Genomic DNA, 22,394 nt, shown 5'->3' on the forward strand with positions numbered 1-22,394 from the left:
GGGCGCTGCGGAGGCCCGGGCGGAGCGGGGCTGTGCCGGGTCCGGCTCCCCACGGCCGGCCGAGCCTCCCCCGGGCGGCTGCGGGACCGCGTTCCTCTGAGAAGCCGAAATAGGAACAGCCCTGGGGTTCTGTGCGTGTTCTGACACATCCCGTGACGGGGAACAGGGAGCAGGCTTTGGGACTGCGGGTTAAACGCGAGTTTCCGTGTCACACATGGCTTTGGCTTCAGGGTTCCGAGCAGGATCAGAGATTGTAGGACAGCTCTGAGCCCTGGTCCTGTCCCTGCAGGGTCAGAGGTTGGACAGCTCTGCAGCCTTGGTCCTGTCACAAATCTGGACCTGCAGGGTCGGAGGTTGCAGGACAGCCCCACAGCCCTGGTCCTGTCACAAAGCCGGACCTGGTTCTCTCCTGCACGCCGTTCTGGTTCTCACAGGATTCTTCCTCCCCTCTTTCCCACCAAGAGATTAAAACCACTGAATTTGGGCTCTGATTTGCAAACTCGAGACTCCACCTCCTCTGATAGTTCTTGTTGCTCACTCTCTGGGGAGTGGTAAGGATTTTCCAGGTGTTTGCAGCTGGTGTCTGGGTCTGAAAGGTGGCTGTGCCTGAGATAAGGCAGGGAAAGACTTTCTCTGCCTTTTCCTGGCTGGAGCTGCCTTTCTCCTTATTGCTGGGGAAGGGCAAAGTGCTACAGCTTCCTCAGCAGAACCCAGCTGCAGCAGTGGGATGGATTGAGGCGGTGAGACTTCCTCCAAGATGTGATAATTTGGTCATTATGAGTAGGTGGACAATGAAGTGGAGGAGACACAGGGGTGGCCTCATGGAAGAGGGGGAGCAAAGGCCAGCTGGTGTGGAACAGTCAGGTCTCACAGCTGGCACGAGCAGAGTTCAGGAGATTGTGCCATCACGTGCCTGTCATGACAACAAGCACAGGCACTTTTAAATTATTAGCCTGCGGATGGACAAGTGAGAGCTGTGTTTCCATTCACTGAAATTGTGGAAATGCTGCAGCTTTCAAAAGCGAGATGTGTAATTGCTCTCTGATGTCCTCATTCGTGGGCTGCTTGTAGGGACAGGTGAGTTTCAAGTGCAGTCATCCGAAGAGCTGAAACAAACATTAATAATGTAGATGACAAAACATCGCTGTTAGGAAAAACAGCTAACACAAAACTCTGCAAATACACTCCAGTTACTTTAAACTAGGGGTGTGTCATGCCTTTTCTTAGTAAATTGAAGCTTAAAATTAATTGATGTGTGGGGCATCCAGAAACTTGAAGTCAGCTCAGTTCTGATACTTGTTGACATGCCTTCCCAGGGATCTTTGTTTAAAGCAGTTGTGGTCAAAATGAACTGTGTTAGATATTCAGGGCAGGTGTGGGAAAGGTAATGGTGTGGCTGTCACCATGTTTAAGTGGCAGCTTCTAGCATCTGCCTTATGCTGGCTGCTTTAAAGAGAGAACTGCACCTTTCTGCCATTTGCTCTCCCACTAAATACATATCTGAAATACAGCAGCATACTAAATGCAGCACTTAACATATCTTAGTGCTGTATCTCAGCTGGTAGCAGTACTCAGAAAGAACAGACTAAACCCTTACCTTTATCTTTCGTGGTTGCTAGCAACACTCACTGCTTCTGTCACTTAGGCACTTGAGCTTTTGAAGGTTTTACAAGCCTGTGCCAGCAGCTTTAACACTAATTCAGGTGATTTGCCCTGTTTCCCACACAGCTTTGTGCAAAATTAGAGTTTTCTAACAGGGACATCTAGTGGTAAAATGTATTTTACTTAAAAATATATATTATTTGTGTCCTTTTCTGTTTCTGTGCTTGCTACATAATGTCAGTATCAAAGCAGGGGGTCTCTGATGTTGCCATTAGAGAGGGTCTATTTGTTTACTATTGACAAGCCAAACTCTTCACCAATCATAGCATGTAGTGCTTTCCTGTGTGATTTTTTAAAAAATAAATACATTTTTGTAAAATTCCTTGATTCTTCCCTCCTCATCTCCTTCCCTCATACCCATCACTGTGCCTTAGCAGAAGAAGGTTTTTCCTTGGAATAAAGAACAGGTGCATGTTCCACAGATGAAAAGACCCTGATGTGCACAGTCAGAGGCTCACCAGCCTCATGCACTGATACATTTGCCATCCAAGAGTGGTGCAAAGAAGCTGGACAAAGAGTTTTACAAGTTTTCCATTCCACAAGGACTGTTTGCACAGCTTGTGTGCTGGGGTTCACCAGGATGCCTGCAGGGATTGAATGAATCTGCCTCTCCTGCTCTGCTCTGCAGGGGCCTGGGTTAGAACAGCCCAGATGTTTAATGTTTTGTCATGCTTCAGAAGAGTATCAGATGTAATTTTTAACATCACCTCACAATGAAATATTAGAACATATCAGTGAGTATCTGTTTTGGAAGTGCCAGCTGCTTTGGTTTAACTGTGGGGTGCAGACACCTGGGGACACAGGGACCATCCCCTCTGCCCAGCTCTTGGAATGTACATGGAATATTGGGTCCAGTTTTTCTTTCCTGTGGCATTCACATTCTCTGAAAAAATCCCTTCACCCAGGATTTTTCTCCTAAGCAGCTGAGAAGCCTCAGAGAAAAAGGAAAACAAATTCTTATCTCATTTGTTTCTCCTGTGTTTTGCTCATGTGGAATGTGTTTGGAGACTGTTTACCCACAGGTGATTGTTGCATTGGGTTCTGCTGTGAGTTGTTTTGTCTCTTTGGCCAGTTACAGCCAAGCTGTGTCAGGACTCTGGAAACCAGAGTCAGGAGTTTTCATTATTATCTTTTTAGCCTTCTGTAAGTATGCTTTCTGTATTCTTTAGTATAGTTTAGTATTCTTTAATATAGTATTACAAAATAAAAAATTAGCCTTCTGAGAACATGGAGTCAGATTCATTATTCCTGCCTTTGTTGGGGCGTTCCCAGCAAATATATTTTTTTTCCAATAGGAAAGAGAGATTGATAAGAGAGAAAATCTGGGGCAGAACAGTCAGGTGCTGGGACAGGTTGGGCTCAGAGAGGCTTTTCAATCTCCATCCTTGGGGACTCTCAAAACACACCTGAATAAAGCTCTCAGCAGCCTCAGAGCTGAGATGCTGCATTGCCCAGGACAAATGGTCTTCAAAGATCTTCCAACTTATTCTACAATTATAAGTTTTATTACCTCCGTGTGTCTATGTATGTCTGAATATATATCTATACACACAGACATATATGTATGCATTCTGAGCAATGAGTAATTAGTTGCACTTGTTTTGCAATGTACTTGGAATCTTAAAAAACCCAATTATCTATCTGTGTTGCTTAGACCCTGTAGCTGAAGGGACAAAAATACATTCATTATATTTCAATTTATATATTTTTAATTATAGTTGGTATTTCTGAGCCATCTACATGTGAGAGCTAGCCTGTTGGTAAGTGGCATTTAAATAATGAAGTGTTACATCCCTTTTCAAAACAGCATAATTCTGTTCTAATATATTAATAGCTGCTTTTAGCCTGTACTGTGGCTCTGGTTCTTCACTGTTCTAGCACCTTTTGAATCTGGTGGGTAATTTTAATCAAATTTGAAGGACAAGTAGATTGTCTTGGAAATAAGTTAGGCGTTGCGTGCAGTGACCAAATCAGCTCTTTTGTTGAGGGAAAGGCAGGTACAGATCAGAAATTACATGGATTTTCATTGCAAGTGTTTTATTTTGGCCTTTATGCCAGTAAAGGAGTTCTGTTTTACTCAAGGTTGTAAGGACCACAGCTGGGTTTTTGGGGTGAGGAGATGTCTCGAGTCAGGGAAGAAGCGAGGGAACAACAGGGGACTTGGGCCTGCAGGAAGCCAGGTCCTGATGTTCTGCCTCTCCCTTCCTAAGGAAAGGCTTGTTGGTGGCTCCCAAAGTGCTTTGGAGGAGGACAGCATGATCCATTTTGTGTGATCCATGGACAGCACTGTGTGATTTTACTGATGGCACAAGACAGCAGACCTGATTTCCAGCTCAGGGCTCATGCTTGTATCCTGGTGTGTCTGGATGCTGATAACTTGGAGACTGAACTTCTGTCATACAAAGGAAGACCCACATGAAATTGAGGATCTCTTGTCCATATCAAGTGTCTCTATGGGAAAATAACACTGACTTTTGTCTTGACAGAGCTGAATAACCCCCAAATCTCTAAAAATCTTACATGGTAAGACATCCGTAACAAGACCAGATCCCAAAGCCTTTTCTGTCCTTTCAGTGGCTTTGCTGAGCTCTGTGTGGCCAGCTGGGGTCAGCCTGTGTCCAGCTGAACTCCTCCTTTCTCCAGGGAAGGCTCAGGACCCAGTTTGAGTCTGTCCTCCCGAAATAACAGCTTTCATCACTTCCCTTCCCCGATTGATGGTGTGCTCATGGTAAGAGCAGGAGCACACATGCTGTCTCTGGCACACAAAATGAAATAACCACTTGAGGGGGGCAGCTCCTTTTGGGCGCAGTGCTGCCTAAAAATGCTTGTGAAACTATTGCCTCAGGCGTTCCTGAGCTTTCTGTTTCACCATCTGAAGGGATGCCATCAACACGTTTTTTTTAAAGCTTCTCTAAAGCTTAGTCTGTTTCATGAGGAATGTGTGAGGAAGCTTAGATATTTATGTAATTATCCTAATGAAGTGGTTTTATTTATTGTTTTCTGAGGAAATGCTTGGTATTTTTGGATTCGTGTTCTTCAAAGAGAGGAGATGATTTTCCTGTTAAGGAATTGAATATGATTTTTTCAGATGCCTTCTGAGAAAAAAAGTAAACTAGAAGAGTGATTACAGAATATTGGCTAATTAGCTGTAGTGTAACTGCTTTAATTACTTTTATCCCTGAAGCCACATGACTGTGCAGATGACTAGCAGATGACTTATTTAAAAAAAAAAAAAAGACATGTTCACACTGCAAGGTTAATGAGCCTAATTAAATATAGTTTTCCTTAGCCAGATACTAAATCATAAAGCTTGGGGGAGAGAGGGAGGGGGAGAATCCAAAGGCAGTCAGTTCTATTTCAAAAAAATGGGTTTATTCTGATATTTAATGAAAAAAAGAGAAAAGCTGGAATTGTGAGGGATTTTTCTGAATAAAGGCACTTAGATCTAAAGATTTGATGAGACCTCACCTGGCAAACTTTGAAAGTCTATTTAGAGACAATTATGCTGAGACATATTTGTTTTCACTTACCCATTGCTTTAATTAATGTAGGAATGAGCTTGAATAAAAGGTCTGTGTTAAATGGAAGTCTCCATCTGCTGCTGCACATTACCAGAACCTTTGTCCTTCCTTGCCGTGCCATTTTCATTGCACCCTTTTATTTCCTGTAGTAAAAGCTGCATGATGTCTCACATTAAGTTGTACAGAAAGGATGGAGTTCTGATTTTTTGTAAAATTATTCCTTTTTTTTTTTTTTAAATAAATTTTCTGCCTGTGCTGTGCACTGTGATTTGAGTTCCCACGCTCAAAAAAAATACTTGGAGATCCACATTCTGTCATCTTGCAGGGACTCTTGCATCCCATGCACAAAAATTAGATATTAGACATTAGTGAGTTGCCATGTGTCAGCTACCTTTGTGACTAGCCTTGAGTCACTGAGAACAGAGGAGGAAATGTGTCAGACAGTGAAAGGGGCTCAAACCAATGGATTTTGTCCTGTTTGCAAAACACATGCAGTCAGCTATTGCTGATCAGCTGATATTTGGTGACTTTCACAGGTGACTTTGGGCAAAGCAAAGGTAGTAGCTCATTTCCACTTCCATTCTCCTTCCACACCTTTTCTCCCGTTATGAATTCTTTTTTTTTTTGCCTTTCTCCAAATGCATTTATAGTTGATTATTTCCTTTAAGCTGATCTAGTGTGCAGGGCTCTAACATCTTAAAAAGATTGCTTAGATCTGAGTCAGGATGCTCAAGAGTCAGGTTGGGTAGATACAATAGCTTTATCAGACTGAATCCTCTACAAACAGTTGCTAATTAAGAATTAACCTACTCATGGGTGAAATTTGTGTCTTTTCATTTAAATTTTCTTCTCAAATTTGAATTTTCCCTAACAGACTGGACACTTTCTTCACTGTCTTTACTTCTTCACTGTCTTCTTCTCCCAAAGAATTGTTTTTATAAATAATTTACTGGTTGGTTTTCTTGGTTGTTTCAAAAGTGTAGAAAGAATAGGTTAGAGCAGACCAGCTGAAAGGATCCCTATTAGAGAGGGAAAAGCTGAGTTCCTCATCTAAACTGCTTCCTTTGGTTTTGTCACATTTTCCAAAGGGGCTGAAAGGTCACTGTGCCCCCAGGAGGGTTCAAAAGTTATTACAATAAATGGGATTATGATTAAATTATGCTACCTCAGCGCTTGGCACAGGTAGCAGAAGAATCCTAACACAGAGTTTGTGTGTCCCTCCTTCATATATTGATTTATGTGTGTTTTCCTCCCCCATGGACTTTGTCAAATATATCCTGATAGGCAAAAAAGGAGGAAAGTTGTAGCCATGGTTTTTGTAGCAATTTTTTCCCACCTGCTTTCTACGAGTCAGCTGAGCTGAGCTCCTTTCTTTGGGGACAGAATGGATAAACCTGTGGCTTTGAAATTGGGAAGAATAACACGGGTTTGTCTTTGACTTGCTTGCAGCTTTCTAAGCTCCCCATTTTCCTTGGTGCCATGCAGTGAGTCTGATGCTAAACTCTTAAAAAAATCCATAAAATCCTTAGGATCCCTTTGAAATTCCTTCACTGATTTATTGGTTCTGTTTTTAGCTAAGAATTTGTGGGTACCACTCACTAATAGTTTGTATGTGGTAATAGGACAGTGGTAGCTTACTTATGCTCAAAACAAGATTTTCTTCGGCTGTTTCGTGTTGTCCTCCATTTCCTCTGAGTCATCGTTACCCTAAATTGGTTTTTGTAAGTCTAGGAAAACAAGCTTTTATTTACACATACTTTGGCTAGTATATTAGTTTTCTACATTTTTTTGGCTATCAAAGCTATTCAGTAGGAAGAAAAAAAAAAGTATAAGATTTCAGTACAAAATTAGTGATTTTGTCTACCAGCTTATTTTTTTTTTTTAAGTTTTAAACATTTTTTTAATCAATATGCTCAAGGGAAATGCAATTTACCACTGTAGTAAAGAAGATTCATAGAGTGACATCTTCTTAATAAATTCAATCACCCAGAATTATTATCTCCTAGTACCTGTCTATGCCCATGTCCATATTCTGACCTTAACTGGGGGTGATATTTGATGATTGATGGTGGTGATTTGCTGATGATTGGTGGTTAATGATTGTTGATGTTATTTTCATGGAATGCTGGTACATCGGTATTTAGAGGAATTATTTACATTTTGGGATGTGAGAGATTTTAAAGATGCTCCAGTTTCTTTTTCCTGTGTACTCTGAGCAGCCTGTATTTGTTAATATTAAAAATTACACTCTGGATTTACCATACTAAGCAGAAATTTAAAGATTTCAAGAGCCTTAACCCTCAGTTCTCCTTTTTCAGTCAGTCACCCTTTGTTAAGCAGTGGCCAATATTTGGTTCTTCTGACTCTAGACAGTTTCATTATTTTAGTACATGCTGTGCATCTGCTGCTCTTTGGAAATTCTGAAGTAAGCCATCAAGCAGTGGCAGAAGGCTGTTTTTAGGGGTTTTTTTGTTTTTTTTTTTTTTCCCCATGCTACATGTATAATACACCTATATTTAAGTTCACAAGGCAGTGTCTCTGTCTCATCAGCACTCAGTTAATTCACTTGCAATGGCACACAGAATATGCTGTGTGAAATATCCAGTTCACAAATCATCCCCTGACAGAAGTTGAGGTTATTTTGGTCTGGTGATAAGAACACAAGCCATTAGAAGGACATGAAAGCCCAACACTTTCTTCAGAGGCTCCAAACTTTCTACAGCTTTCTTCTGAAGTACCACACCATATATTAAAAGAACACAGAAATAGGTGAGCCTTTTTTTTTTGTTTTGCTCCCCAGAACTTGGCAGGATCTCAAAAGTGTATGTGAATCGACCTGCAGTAGTGAGGCATGCAGAACAAATTAAAAAATGGAAAACTCTGAAAGGTAATTGGCAAGTAAGTGCTCTTTTTATGCATTCTGTTCCTGTATTTTTAAAGCAGTCACTCTCCCTCTCCAGGCTGTAATATTGAATTTTTTTCAAGATACATGTAAACTTAAAAGATGTGCTTGTCCATGTCTTATTTTAGTAATTTGTATTTGATGATGATGGGATGGAATAAGGTGATGCATTTATCCAAACAAGTTAAAAACCATATAACTCATGACTGGCAAAACTGCAAATGTATTTAAGTCATCTTTATTCATGAGTGGATTAAATTGTGTATTACTATCCCTCCACATTTATTCTGTTTTCCAGACAGACTTCTCTGCATGCTGCCTTCTTATTTTTTAATTTTAAAGCTGTAAGATATGATCATCGTCCCTGTCAAATTTGACCTACCTGGATGATTTTTCTTTGCTTAAACATTCTCAACGTGTGTGATTTCATTGCTTAACGAGTTTTTTTAGCTAAAACTCAAAAATCCTGACTGGCTGTGGCATTTGGTGGGGGGAAGGAGCCCACTAATGTTAGGAAAGCTGCTGAAATAAGGTAAGTGGTTGGTTATTGTCCATCTTAGTATAAAAAGACAAACTTTTTCTCCATTCACCAAGCAGCTGTTCTGCAAACAATGCCTGGGACGCCTCCTCTCTGCCCTCTGAACAACTTGTTTATGTGCAACAGTAGCTGAAAACCTGAAAGCAGGAGGAAGGAAATGATGAAGGATCAATCTTAAGAGTGGAATGTAACAGAACAAAGCAAGAATCATTTAATTATAAGAAATTCTTTAAAAAGTTGTTCAAAATAGTTGAAGGGTGTCAGAAGCATCTCTCCTCTGTTTGAACATTGTCACAGCAGGGCAGTCATGTGCTGTTTTCTTAACAGAGGTGATTTTGAACCTGTACATGTTTGAATGTGAGCAGCATCCCAGATTCAAATCCTGTAGCCTGTTTCCCAAAATACCCAATTGGAAAACCCTTTAAAAAACCCTCAAGTTTATACCAGTTCTTGAAGCCCCCTGTCTGCATCTGTCTTGGTGACTGGCATTCATGTCGTAGGAGAGGAGATAAAAATTCTCAAAAATTCCCTCAAACAGAGGATAAAAAAAAATCCAAGTAAAAGAAACATAAAACTATTTCTAGTTTCAAACAATTATAGGATGAAAGGAGGAAGCAGAAACAATCAGTCAGGCTTAGACTAACAGAGGCCAGTGATGGTTCATTACCCCATTGCCATTGCAAACTCTCTCCCTGTACAAGTGTCCTGTAAGAGAAGTCAGCTTTGAGGGAAGTCATCACTGTAAATGAGCATTTTCTGGAAGACCTTCAACAGATAATTCAAAATAATGTCTTAAGCTCAATTTTTGTTCAGAAAAAAAAAGCTCATAAAATTTTTAGCTATGCTTCTGTTCCATTCTTGGATTAATGAGTCTTTTAAAATTCTGAAGCATTTCCATCTAAAGAGTGCTTTAACCTTGTCATTTACCTCTTGCTTTTGGAGTTTTTTTGCACCAAAATTACAGGTGTTTGTTATTTTTCATTCACACAAAAAGAAGTGGATCCTTTTGAGGAAGTATCCTCTGTATCATTAAATACTGAAGACATGAACAAATATCTGCCAGCCTGTCTATCCTAAGCCATTATTTGCTTATATGTTACATCCTGTACATTTCCCCACTGTCAGAGTGAGAGCCAGGCTTCTGATTCCTGCACTTCTAAGGCAGATTGGCCTTGGAATTGCAAACAGAAATGCTCCATTCCTTGCTTTGTTCCCTTTGCAGGCAGCCTGGCTGCTGAAAGCTGTCACCTGCATAGACCTCACCACTCTCTCAGGTGATGATACTCCTTCAAACGTTCAGAGGCTGTGTTTTAAAGCAAAGCACCCCATCAGAGAGGATCTGCTCAAAGCCTTGGACATGCATGATAAAGGTATGGTGGCTTTTTGGGGTGTGTATTTTCTAGAGGAAATGTCTGTGTTTCCTCATTATTGTCTCACTTTTTGGAAAAGACCTTGGTCCACTGCTTGAAGTAGTGTAGGCCAAAGGGGGATGGAAGCCTTACACATAAAAAATCAAAGATTAGTCTTTTTTTAAAAACTTGGATTTATGGACTCTTCAGACAGCTGAAGTATGAAATATGAGGTCAATTATCTGAGAGTTGGAGAGAAGAGCACTTTAGCTGGAGATACAGGAGGGCTGCATTAACATAAAGACTGCTCAGTTGCTGCTGGGCTCAGTCTGGCTCCACAAGTAAGAGCAGAGCTTGGCAGTGCAGTTTCTCTTGCAGCAATTTGCTGATCAAGCATAACTGTGATCAAGTCTTAACTGTGTTGGCATTAAACTGTGAGTCTGTCAATAAAAACTTTGGAGTTTTAACTCCTGCTAATGCAGACTTACTCCCAGGGCCAGGTGAATGGACAGGTAGGAAACAGCACAAGAATGACCTGGACCATTTCAGCAGCATAACAGACATCCCTGGTGTGCTGCTTAAATCCTTGTGAGAACACAGGAGTGGGAGGTGAGGACAATGCAGTGTTCATGGAGAAGGTGGAATTCTCTGTATGAAAAAGGGAACTGTGGCTTTGCTTTTGCAGGTATCACTGCTGCAGCAGTTTGTGTGTATCCTGCAAGAGTCTCTGATGCTGTGGACACCCTCAAAGCTGCTGGTTGTAACATACCAGTGGCTTCAGGTAAGATTTATTCAAAAATATCCCATTAAATAATCTGATGCTATAAAATACATAGAGAAATACAGAAATTTGGACTTGCTTTTGTGTCAGGGAGTAAGGTGTAAAGGTAAGAGGTCGAAGGAAGGAAGGACAAATTTCTTCTGGTATAATCTTTTGTTGTCTTCCAACTTGAAGCTTATCACAATGCCAAGTCTTTTTGCTGGAAGCTCTTCAAAGAAGCCTTTAAAATATATCAGTGTTTTTCTCACCTGGACGGAAGAAATTGAGATAGAGTGCTGGACAAGTGTCAGTATACACAAAGTAGATGATGATGTGAGTTCTAATAAAGGTTTATTTTCCCTATCATGTTTGGCTTTTAAGTGTAATCCTGTGTCAAGTGCCACACACTCACTCATGCAGACACTTCCAGGATGGAGGGGAAAAGAGAATTGGAAGAGTAAAAGAGAGAAAATTTGTGGTTTCAGATAAGAGCTGCCTTTTTGTGCACTCCAGCCCACTCACCAAGAGAAGCCTCATAAATAAGCTTTGATTCTGTGCTGGCACTGCTCTGCACTTACCAAACCATCCCTGGGGAGCCAAGGCTGTTTCCTGCGCAAATCCAAACCAGCCCAGCTACAGTGAGGATAACTATCCCAGCCAAAAGCAGCACATCCTGCAGGCTGACTCCAAGGAAGCTGTGAGCAGAGACAGGGGTTTTTCCCTCCTGAGCAGCCACAGGTTCAGGACTTTCACACCCAAAATCTAACAGGGTCAGCTCTTCTCCAGTCATCACACATGAGACAAAAGTCCTGAATGTGCAGGAAACAAGAAGTACAATTCAGGTTATACGGCAGCCCTGGATATGATCTGGTCCAACCCCCTGCTCAAAGGAGGGGCTGACTTTGAAGTTAGATCAGGTGTTAAATGCTAAGAAACATGTGAGTTTTTTGTTCTTGTTTCATTGTTGTATAGCGGAAAATTACATACTAAATGCATTTATATGTCAGAGAGAAAGACAATCTCTGACAAAGCCATTATTTCTTCTGTTTCCAAAGTTACCTTTGAGTTTTGTACTTAACCATCATAAACATCATCTTAAATAGAACTCATTGAAAGCAATTTTTGCTATATTGTGATTTAACCATTAAACAACATTATTATGATTTAAGATACTACTTAAAAGAATTGGAGAAAATTAAAAATGTATATATTGCTTCATATCTGATCTCCTTGTTTGCTCAATCTGCTGGAAGCAATAGGTATTGTGCTTTTATCTAGGTTGTTCTGGGAAACATCAAGGCATGTGAAAGATCTTTTCACAAGATGCACTTACCTTGCTGGCCATTGGTTTTTGAGGGTGGAGCCAATATTTCTTATTGGTGAAGAGAGAGTAGGATGAAGTGCCTGTAGATTTTTAAAATCATGGCAAGCATTGAAAAAAAAGAATAATGTTCAAACCTTTTGGTGTATTACTGGTATTTTCAATTTTATTGTTGATTTCTAAAACTTTAACACCTTCATTAAACATTTCTTCCTTCTACCTGCACCCTTTTCATGCTAGTGGCTGCTGGGTTTCCAGCTGGACAAACTCCTCTGGAGACCAAACTGGCTGAAATAAGGCTGGCAGTGGAATATGGGGCCCGAGAGATTGACATTGTCATTAGCAGGAGTCTGGTGCTGACTGGCCAGTGGGAAGGTAAGTAAAAAAATAGTTTTAAAAACCCTAAACCTTTCTGTATGCACATACAGGGTCTGTCTTTGTCTCTTCCCCAAATCTCTCCATCAATCCTTGAAGAATTTGGTCTTTTCCCCTCAGAGTAATCTGGGGCTCTGAGCTAAATAAAAACTATACAATGAAATGATGAGAAAGGGTTGTAGCGAGCTGGGCAGGCAGAATGACTTTTTGGTTTGAAAATTCAGATCGATTCCCTCCATGCCTTTAGAGGATTTTGTGTACAGCATTAAAAAAATAGCAAGTAAAACCCTAATTATTTGAAGAGTTTTGTTAGAAAGCCCAACGGGCTGCGAATGTAGATGATACCTTTTAAAATATACATGTTTCATTTTTTCACGAAAACACGTATTCTAGTTGTTTTCTTTTTGCTGAAAGTTGAGGGAACAAATTGACTGTTCATATTATTATTGATGTTCTGACATGTGTAAACTACTACTAATTAGTAGGAACAATAATGCTGAAGATGGTTTTTGCTCTAATTGCATCCTTAATGTACTGTGAATGGCTTGCCTTAAGTGCTGACAGTGCTCCTATAACTAATCTCCATGTGAAGGTAGACACATCATTGTCTTGGAATGAATTTTCCATTTAGCTGTAAAATGCAGTGCCAGAATATCCTATTTGCTTGGCAGACTTTATAATGAAGCCCTGGTACCTGACTTTATTTAAGGAAATAACAGAAATAATGGTAATAGATCATGTTTTCTGGTCTTCTTGCAATTTACAGAATTGAAGCAAACACCCCACATGTTTCTGCATCTGTGTCTTCAGGACTGGTTTCCTTGATGTAATATCTTGGCCTCTTTTGTAATATTTGAAATCTTCATACTTTTGGTCTTAGTTATTTAAGGATTAATTTTTTTTAATTTTATTTTTTTAACATGAAGGAGAACTGAGAGGAGAAATATAGGGCTTGGATTCAGAGAGAGAGTTTGGATCATGACTGAAATGAATGGGATATTAATTTGGTATGCATATTCTTTTATCCAGAACTGAAATCTTGACAAGGTTGAAAGCCATCCTTATTTTACATATATATATATTTTAAAAAGTATATTTTAATAAATATTTATTTATGCACATATAAATATATATTAAATATACATGATTGTATATATTATATATAATATAAAACAAATATCTATATTCTTTATATATAATATATTATATAATATATTAATATATTTATATACTATATAAATATATTGTTTATATTATATAAATATAAAAATAAAATACAAGATATAAATATATGGTTGTTTTCACCAATGGCAGAATTCAAATTATTTCCAAATTATTTCCTAAGTTTGTTCATGAATCTGAATCTGTTTGTGACACAAGTTTATGTGATCTTGAAAAAAAGCTACTTCAGGAACAGAATTTACTTGCCACAGAGATGCCACAAGGTGAAAAATTACAATATTTAATTTTCCTATATAAAAATAAAGGTATTAAATTAGGTGATCTGGATATTTTGGTGAAAATCTAGTGTTCTGTCTTCCTGTTTAGCTTTCAATAGATATGTTTCCTGTGTGATTAGGAATAATTTAGAATAATCTATAAAATACTTATAAGGATTCTAGAAGAAAAGACAAAAAAGGATTTTTTTAGGTTAAATCCCCATATTATATAAAATTAAGCAGTGCAGTACCTGTCCGTGCGTTTGAGGTGCTTCATCAACTAAATCTGCCTTGCAATTATATTATAACTTATGCTAATAGTAGTATTCATTATAATAATAATAAAAATAACAATAATATGCTTCAATGGGTATTTTCTTATGCTGACATCTTCATAGCCTCAGAAGTTATTGAAAAAAAATCTATGTTGTGGAGTGCTTTTTAGTTCATTTCCAGCTTTTCTTCTAGCCTGTGCAATAATTGGGGTCACCACAATAGAATAGTGTTGCTTTGTGATTTGCTTCAAAGGCTTGTTTGGTTATTAAATATTTTAGTGTATGTCCAATTATATCAAGTTATTTTAAAGAAGTTCTTGAATATTGCTGGAGCTCTTTATGACACTCGGAATACATTTTCCAGATCTTTGTGAAGTAATTGTTAAGATCTTTTAAATAATGCTGAGTATGAAAGCAGCTTTATTGGACAGCTAAATTACATCAGAAAATAACATGAAATGAAATATAAGTTTATGAATTTACATACCTTTTATAAGCTTTTAGCTTTTAAAGCAATACTACTTTAAAGTAGTTTACTCAGCTTTTGTCTTGTATTACTTGTCAAAGTATGGATTAAACATTAATTATCAGTTTGGATACTTCCTTTAGACACAGAATGTGGAGCCTTTATGTAAGGAGCGATCAAGTTGACCAACAAATTGTTGAAATAAACTGGATCTATTTGTTATTCGTTTTTCCCCCTCTCATCAGCATTTGCTGTATTCGTGAAGTTGTGTGGGGTGCAGTAATGTCAGTGTTAATTCCTAATTCCACAGCTGCTAGCAAACAAACACCTGGACATGCTACATTGTCAGTGGCTGTAGGAGCACTGTTCACCCATCATTTGCTCTGTGGCAGTTGAATTTTCCTAAAAAAAGGGAAAAAAATTCCAGTTATACTCTGAGACTTTGATCATGGCTGCATCCATGGTATAACCCCATTATGAAAAGTGCTTTTCACTGCTGCTGATTTTTTATGTGTGGGTTTAGAGGCTTTGATCAGGGATTGGGACCTTACTTTGTGCTACATACTTCATAAACAGCACAGGCAGAGCACATTCCCTGCTCCAGAGCCTTGGAGAAGCCTCCCCACGTTGTTCAGGAGGGTTGTAGCTGGATTTACCATTTCTGGATGTGCAGACTGCCCTGCTGCACTGTGGTATTTGCTGGGTTCCCAGGATGGAGGAGGAATTGAGAATCTGACTCCATGTTCTTAGAAGGCTATTCTATTCTATTCTATTCTATTCTATTCTATTCTATTCTATTCTATTCTATTCTATTCTATTCTATTCTATTCTATTCTATTCTATTCTATTCTATTCTATTCTATTCTATTCTATCCTATTCTATTCTATACCATACTATTCTATACCATACTATATGATATATGATATATTATGTTATACAAAACTATACTATAGAATAGAGAAAGGATACTTACAAAAGGTTTAACAAGATAGTAATCAAAAACTTGTGACCCTCTCCTGAGTCCAACACAGCCTGACCGTGGTTGGTCATTAAGTTAAAACAATTCACCTGTTGGACAAACAATGGCCAACCACATTCCAAAGCAGCAAAACACAGGAGAAGCAAATCAGATAATTATTGTTTTCATTTTTCTCTGAGGCTTCCCAGGAGAAGGAATCCTGGTGAAGGGATTTTTCAGAAAATATGACAGTGACACTGCACAGTTTCTGGCTGGTGCTGGCAGCAGCAGCAGCTCGGGCTCCTGAAGCCCAGCTCTGTCTCCAGAATGTGAATCCCTGGAGTTGCACATATGTGAGGGGGTTGTGTTGTGCTGATAGCCTCGTGCTTGTCATTTTGTTAACAAACCTGCCATCAACATGCCAGACACAAGGGGCTCCAGCTCATTTTCCAGTTTCCAGCCCATCACAATCACCTTGATCTTTTGGGCCAACAAAAATCAAAACATCTTCTCATCTCAGTTTCTATTCGTTGTCGCTGACTAGATAAAAACACCACAAAAATTGAATTTTTTTTAAAGAAAAATTTTCTTATTACCACATTTTTGTAGAAGAGCTATTCTATAAAAAATAAGCAGTGTGGGTTTTTTTCTTTGTTGGATATCTGGATTATCCCCCTTATTTTGTGATTTTTAGGACTAATGTATTACACCAAAGTAACAGACCATCTAGACAACCTAGTGCAGATTACAGCTAGCAGAAATTATCAGGGATATTTGCTTGGGAAATGTACATGGAAGGAACATGTTCTCTGCTGTATTTAATAGCTGCTAAAATTCAATATAGTGTACTAAATATTCACAGTGTTTGGAAAATGACAAGGACACTTACAACTCTTGTGTTTTGTAACAGTGGAATTTAAGCCACAGCTGCAAAAGCATTTTTTTTCCCTACAAAATCTGAATTTTTCTGACTTCTATGAATGCAGCTAGTAAAGGCAGATCAAAAGTTCATGAAAACTGTCAGGTATCTCAAGTGGTGCAAAGTAGAAGAGTTCTTATTCACATCCATTTTAACAGCTGGGTCAGTAGAGCTCCTGCACACTGTATTTGTGAGCAGCTGCCTCCAGGTATATTCTATACAGGCTGGCTTGCTTTGGGGTTTTTTTGTGGGTTTATTGGTTTGGGGTTTAGTGGATCTTTTGCTTTTTTATTTTTTTTTTTTTTTTTCCTGGCTTAAGATTTAGTCAGCTTTTAGAATGGATAATATTGGTTGGAGAGTACTGGCCATTCTCTTTGAGAGCTTTTTCTTTTTCCTTGTTTTTAGGAGTCAAAAATAAATTCTCTTGCAGCTTCTCCATGGGGTTCTTAGCTCATTAGTTGAAAATATGCCTGCAGGGTTTCCTGTGACAGAGTTTTTTTGACCAAAATCTTTGTGCCACTGCTGCTAACAGAGATGCTGTATATGCTGGTGTTCTGCACAGCTCACAGATATTCCTGCATTTGTAGCACCCAGCTTTGATCCTGCTGCTGTTCAGCCTGGTGAAACTGAGTCCTTAAGTGCTGGCAGCACAGACTGTCCCACTGGAAGCCCAGCAGTCCTTGAAACACTGAGTACATTTTGAAGTGGGACTGACTAGGCATTTAGACATTTGCCCAAAATTTGCAGGATCATCCCATTATTTGTGCCTTGTTTTATATCTGACTGAGTAGTGAAACTTCTCCTTTTATTTTTGAAAGGAGCAGGAGTTTTTACATTTGCTCTGCATCAAAGCAGTTCCATCTTGCACTGGGACTGGGGTGCTGTGCCCCGAATGTAGTTGCATTTCTCTCTGTACTTTTATTGAAAATGCCCCGTGAGCGTCAGCTGCTGTCTGCAATTATTGCTCTCTGAATAAAGAACAGCATTTCTTACCCACACACCTGCCCCACTGAGGTGTGCCCGCTTCTCCTGCACCCCAGCTAAGCTGCCAGACACGGGTGATTGAGGATCCTGAGCGTTCCTGGCCGTGGGATGATGAGTGCTGGCAGGCAGCGAGGCTGCTCCTAACGCTAATTGCATGTAAAAGCACCTTCCAACTGCAAGGGGGGCTGCTGGAGCTGTGCTGCCAGGGAGCAACAGCTGTGGGGATGGAATTTCTTTTCATGGAATACAACCTAAATGTACGTTTTGTTGATTTTGTTTTGACGTTTCTGGTGGCGTATCTCGAAGGTAGGGAAAACTTTTTCCTCTTGTTACCGAAGCTAGAAGAAGAAGAAAGCTGCTTTCTCTGGGTTTTCAAAAGCTTCAGGAAAGAGTTGCTCCACAAAAAGAGATTTCATTTGGATCTAACATGAGTAGGGTTATTAAATGCACCAAAAAAAAAAATATAGCACAGGTCCTTTGTGTTTACTTTTTGAGCCTTGATTTGATGTAGGTTTCTGGAGCATCACCAATTGATCAATAAAACATGTTAGACTGCATGCTAGTTCTGATTAATTCACACCTTTGGTACACAGTGAGAAACAAGGTGAAGCCTGGTGTCTATAAAGGGACTTGCTAAGTGCATCAGCCAGTTGTCTGCTAATGTGTGCAGCGTGTCTCAGAAGGCCAGCCCAGCAATTCCAGCCCTGGACACCCTGGTGTGCCCATGGCAGCAGTGGGATGAGGGCCCTGCCACTGCTGCCAAGCCCTGCCCCACGCTTCCAGGTCTCACTTAAGGGCTGAGGGGAAAAGAAGTCTGATATTGCTGAAAAAAACAAAAGTCTTTCTAGCCTGGACTGTTTTAGCAAGACCTATTTAAAGGTGTATTTTAGCCTTCTGTCAAAGAACTTTTTGATTATGTAATTGAAGATTGAGTACAGTTTGTCAAAAGGACCCTCTTGCAAAGCATCCTGTTTGTTTATTTTGCATCTTAGGGTTTTTTTTAATTCGAAATCCAGAAGCAGTGACTGTGCACTGTAAGAGCTGCTTTTCTCCCGACACTGGAGCAATCTTAAACATTCCCAAGCAGCCAGGTTCTGACAGCAATTCTTCATTATTTTTTGGCTCTTTTATTCTCCCTCTGTGTAAACTTCTGTGGGAGCACTGCTGAATTTTACCAGGAAGGATAAAAGGGAGGGTTTCACTGGCCAGGTGCAGAGGAAAACACAGCTATCTGAGTACTGATTCAATGTACTACCGTATTTATTGCTGGAAAAGCTGGTTTAAGATCAATCTTTACTATCACAGCATTTTTTACTGCTGATGTATTCATGGGTATTTAGCACATTTGTATTTTGAGAGAACAGACATTAATAGCTATTAAGTAAAGTCTGAAACTGCACAGCGTTGTTAGTTACCTCCAGTCATGTAATTTATTGAACTTACAAAACTTAAGTTCCTGAGTGCTACGGCTAATTATAAGATTGGAAATTAATCCAGAAGTGGAAATTACAGCCATACTTGAAAACATCTCTCAGGCAACTTTGATCATTCCCACGTGCTTTCATCCCCAGGTCTGTACGAGGAGATCCGCCTGTGCCGTGCAGCCTGTGGAGAAGCTCACATGAAAACAATCTTGGCCACAGGTGAACTGGGCTCCTTTGCCAATGTCTACAAAGCCAGTATGATAGCTATGATGGCAGGTAAATACCTGGTTCTCCTTTTAAGCTAAGAATGTCTTTGCTATATTATTTATGAGGCTTAAAAAGTTCCGGTCTTGGAAGTTTGGTTTTTGTCGATGGCGGAAAAAATTTGTGTGGCAATTACTGCAGCTGCAGGTGGAGTAATGGAGTGTCACTTGTTTTGTGTCACCTACCAAAAACTGCATGAAATGTTAAGTAAGGAGCTGCTGAATAGCAAGGGTTGTAGGAACAAGTAAAATTCAAGTAAAAGTCAAACATCTGATCAGAATATTTAATAAAGGCATGTGGGGCAGACACACTTGTGGAGGCAGCTGTGGTCACCTACAGATAGGATGTGGGTAGGTGGCTCACAAGCTTGTTTTAAAGGTAAGGGGAACTTCCCAGTGCAGATTCATGCCAAAAGCTCTCAGTTTTGGTTTGTGATCATCTCTAACCACCTCTGAGAGGGCAGCTCAGGAAACCAACCCTGCAGAACAGGACGGAGCTCCCAGGGGCTGTGCATACTTTATTACATTTTTGCTTAGCTTAGCACCCATTTGATCCCAGATTTTCAGCACTACATTCTCTCTCTGCAGCTTTGGTACAACTTTTCCTAGCTGAACCAGGATTATAGTTCTGTGTTTTTATGTTGGAGATGCAAAATTGGGAATTAGCTCCCAGGCACTGCTTTTCCCACTGTGCTTGAAAGTGGGCTCCTAAGTTTATTTCTAGAAGTGTAAAGATATACTGAGAACCACTTGGGTTCTTAGCATATCTCAGTCTGTCTTCTAAACTTCCCCTAATTTTTTATGTTAATATTTTTCCTCCTTTTTTTTCTTCAGGCTTGAAATTCTTACACCAAAGCAAGAAAAACATAATCAAGTGTCTTGTCGGTATTTAATCAAATATTTGGCTTGCTGCTGACCTCACTGTTACCATACACAATTCTGCGCTTCTCTGATTCCAGTGGAATGGAGAGCATTTCAGGCTTCTAACAAGCCCAGCTACAATGCCAATTAGCATCATTAGACACAGAGGATCAGTATTATGCTGCTAAATATTGCTTTTAATTAGAAGAGGTGTAAGAAATACACATTACCTCTTATTTAAACTGATGCACTAATCATTGTGATCACTTTTTGTAACACTAAGTAGTGAGAAATTCAGCTTGTAAAGCGTTTTACCATTTTCAGAATTTTTCTGGTGTAGTTTTTTTGAAATACAGCAGATGGCTCTATTGTTAATGATTTTCCTTGCCTAGTTATTCATTTTACAAGATACTTATCCATCTGAATATATCCAGTAATTTCCTTATTTCAGTCTTTTGCTTCTTCTTTGTGGGTAGGCATAAAAATAAGAATTTATTTGCACTCTACATACATGCATTGAGGGTCAGGCTTTCAGACTGCAACCTGTCAGAACTGCTGAGAGCCTCAAATTCCAGTTGAATTTTGTTTTATTTGTATCTTTGTATCCTTTTGGGGAGAAAGTGAGTCCGCAGTATGGTGGATTCAACTGAAAAAGTGGCTTTAGGAGTTGTTGCTGCCTCTGTCCAGTTCCTCCTGTCCTTTACAACAAAATAAAGTTCCTTCAGCTGTGCTGTTACAAGTGCTTCTCACGTGTCATTGTGAGCTGAGTTTTCAAAGAATTCCAGTTGAAAATTATTCCAGAAAAGGGTTAACTAGTCAGCTGTGGGAGTTTTTGATTGGCTGGCAATGCTTTAAGGTTTTTTTTAAATGGTCACAACCTCAGTAATCTGGTCCACAGCCTTGCTTTGGCTGGGGATGTGCAATCCTCAAACTGTTCTTGCTTCACTGTCCATGATGCCAGCCTGGCATGTGGGGAGCACCAAATCCTGGGGTTACAGAGGTTTACAGTGCCTTGCTGAGCATGCACACATTCACCAGGGTCCTGAAGCACAAAGCCACCAGGGGTATAATATATAAAATATATAAAATCTAATATTATTTACATGATAAAATATAAATAATATACAATACATAATACCTATAGTAATATTATTGTTCATTATATATTATATAGTAAACATATTAAATATAATAAAATATATTATATATACTATATGTAATTATGATATTATATATGATATATAATATAATATAATATAATATAATATAATATAATATAATATAATATAATATAATATAATATAATGTAATATAATGTAATATAATATAATATAAAATAAATTATATTATATTATATTATATTATATTATATTATATTATATTAAATATATTATATAATACAATATAAATATTATATAAAATATAATTTAACTATATAGTATAAATATTATTAATATATTATAATTAAAGTTATATACAAATATAGAAATAGAAAATAAATAAGAAAATAAATACATAGAAATATAAAAACATATAATTTTATATAATATAAACTAGTATATTATATATCATTTTCCTCTATATAATCTGGTGGCTCCTGACTCCTGTTTTCTCTGAAATAATTCTCCATGGCTACTTTTTGTTCTCTAGTAAAGTCCACAAGGGGAAAGACATCAGAATGGGAGGAGGCCCACAGGTATCCTAAATTCTTTTAACCATGCCTTTACCAACTTGACTGACACGCCATAAATTCTTGTGGAATATTTAAGCAGCTATTCTGAGTGAAGGAGGCTGACATGCCTGTAAGGCCGGTGACTCACCTGGCAAGAATAACCTGAGCAGTGCTGAGGAGGGCAGGGTGGCAGCGAGCTCTGCACAGCAGTGCCTCTGTCCCACTGCCAAGGGAGCACCTCGATTTTGGAAAGAGACAAACTCCTAGCACTGCATCAGGAAATTTTGGGTTTATGGCCTCCACTGCCATCTCTTGTGCTTCCTCAAGTCCTGGTGGTGATTTGAGTGCATGAGCTTCTCAAGAAAACTGACTGCCTTTTTGACTCTGCTCTGGGGACAGAGAGTAAAGTAATTTAAAAAAAAAGTGAAATACGAGACAAAGATAATAACAGACAAAGCAAAAGTCAAACTGAGATCAGTTGTGAGTTTCTGCCTTTAAGTCTCATGCTCAGTACAAAAACCAAGGGTCCCCCCTCAGTAGCATGTGAGTTGTATTATGTGCAGGTTTAATTATGTGTCTACTTCAGCTGTAATTTGATACTAAGTCAGTTTTTAGAGCTCAGAGCATTTGCAAATGAAAGGCAAAGCAAGGGAGGAGGCTTGGTAACACATAAACAACATTTCACTTTGTGTCTTGTTTTACTT

The 22,394-nt window shown here is 39.0% G+C and overlaps 1 protein-coding gene across 1 annotated transcript in view; it reads left to right on the top strand.

The window, feature by feature from the left end:
- Nucleotides 1-22,394, top strand: part of DERA (deoxyribose-phosphate aldolase) — a 45,082-nt gene that overhangs the window by 104 nt on the left and 22,584 nt on the right. Inside the window, exons 2-6 of the mRNA XM_059472908.1 lie at nt 7,984-8,081; nt 9,846-9,993; nt 10,658-10,753; nt 12,294-12,428; nt 19,042-19,170. Coding sequence (XP_059328891.1) covers nt 7,984-8,081; nt 9,846-9,993; nt 10,658-10,753; nt 12,294-12,428; nt 19,042-19,170 — 606 coding nt within the window. The remainder of the gene's footprint in view (nt 1-7,983; nt 8,082-9,845; nt 9,994-10,657; nt 10,754-12,293; nt 12,429-19,041; nt 19,171-22,394) is intronic.

The sequence above is a fragment of the Ammospiza nelsoni genome, chromosome 5, assembly GCF_027579445.1.
Source record: "Ammospiza nelsoni isolate bAmmNel1 chromosome 5, bAmmNel1.pri, whole genome shotgun sequence".
NCBI lineage: Eukaryota > Metazoa > Chordata > Aves > Passeriformes > Passerellidae > Ammospiza > Ammospiza nelsoni.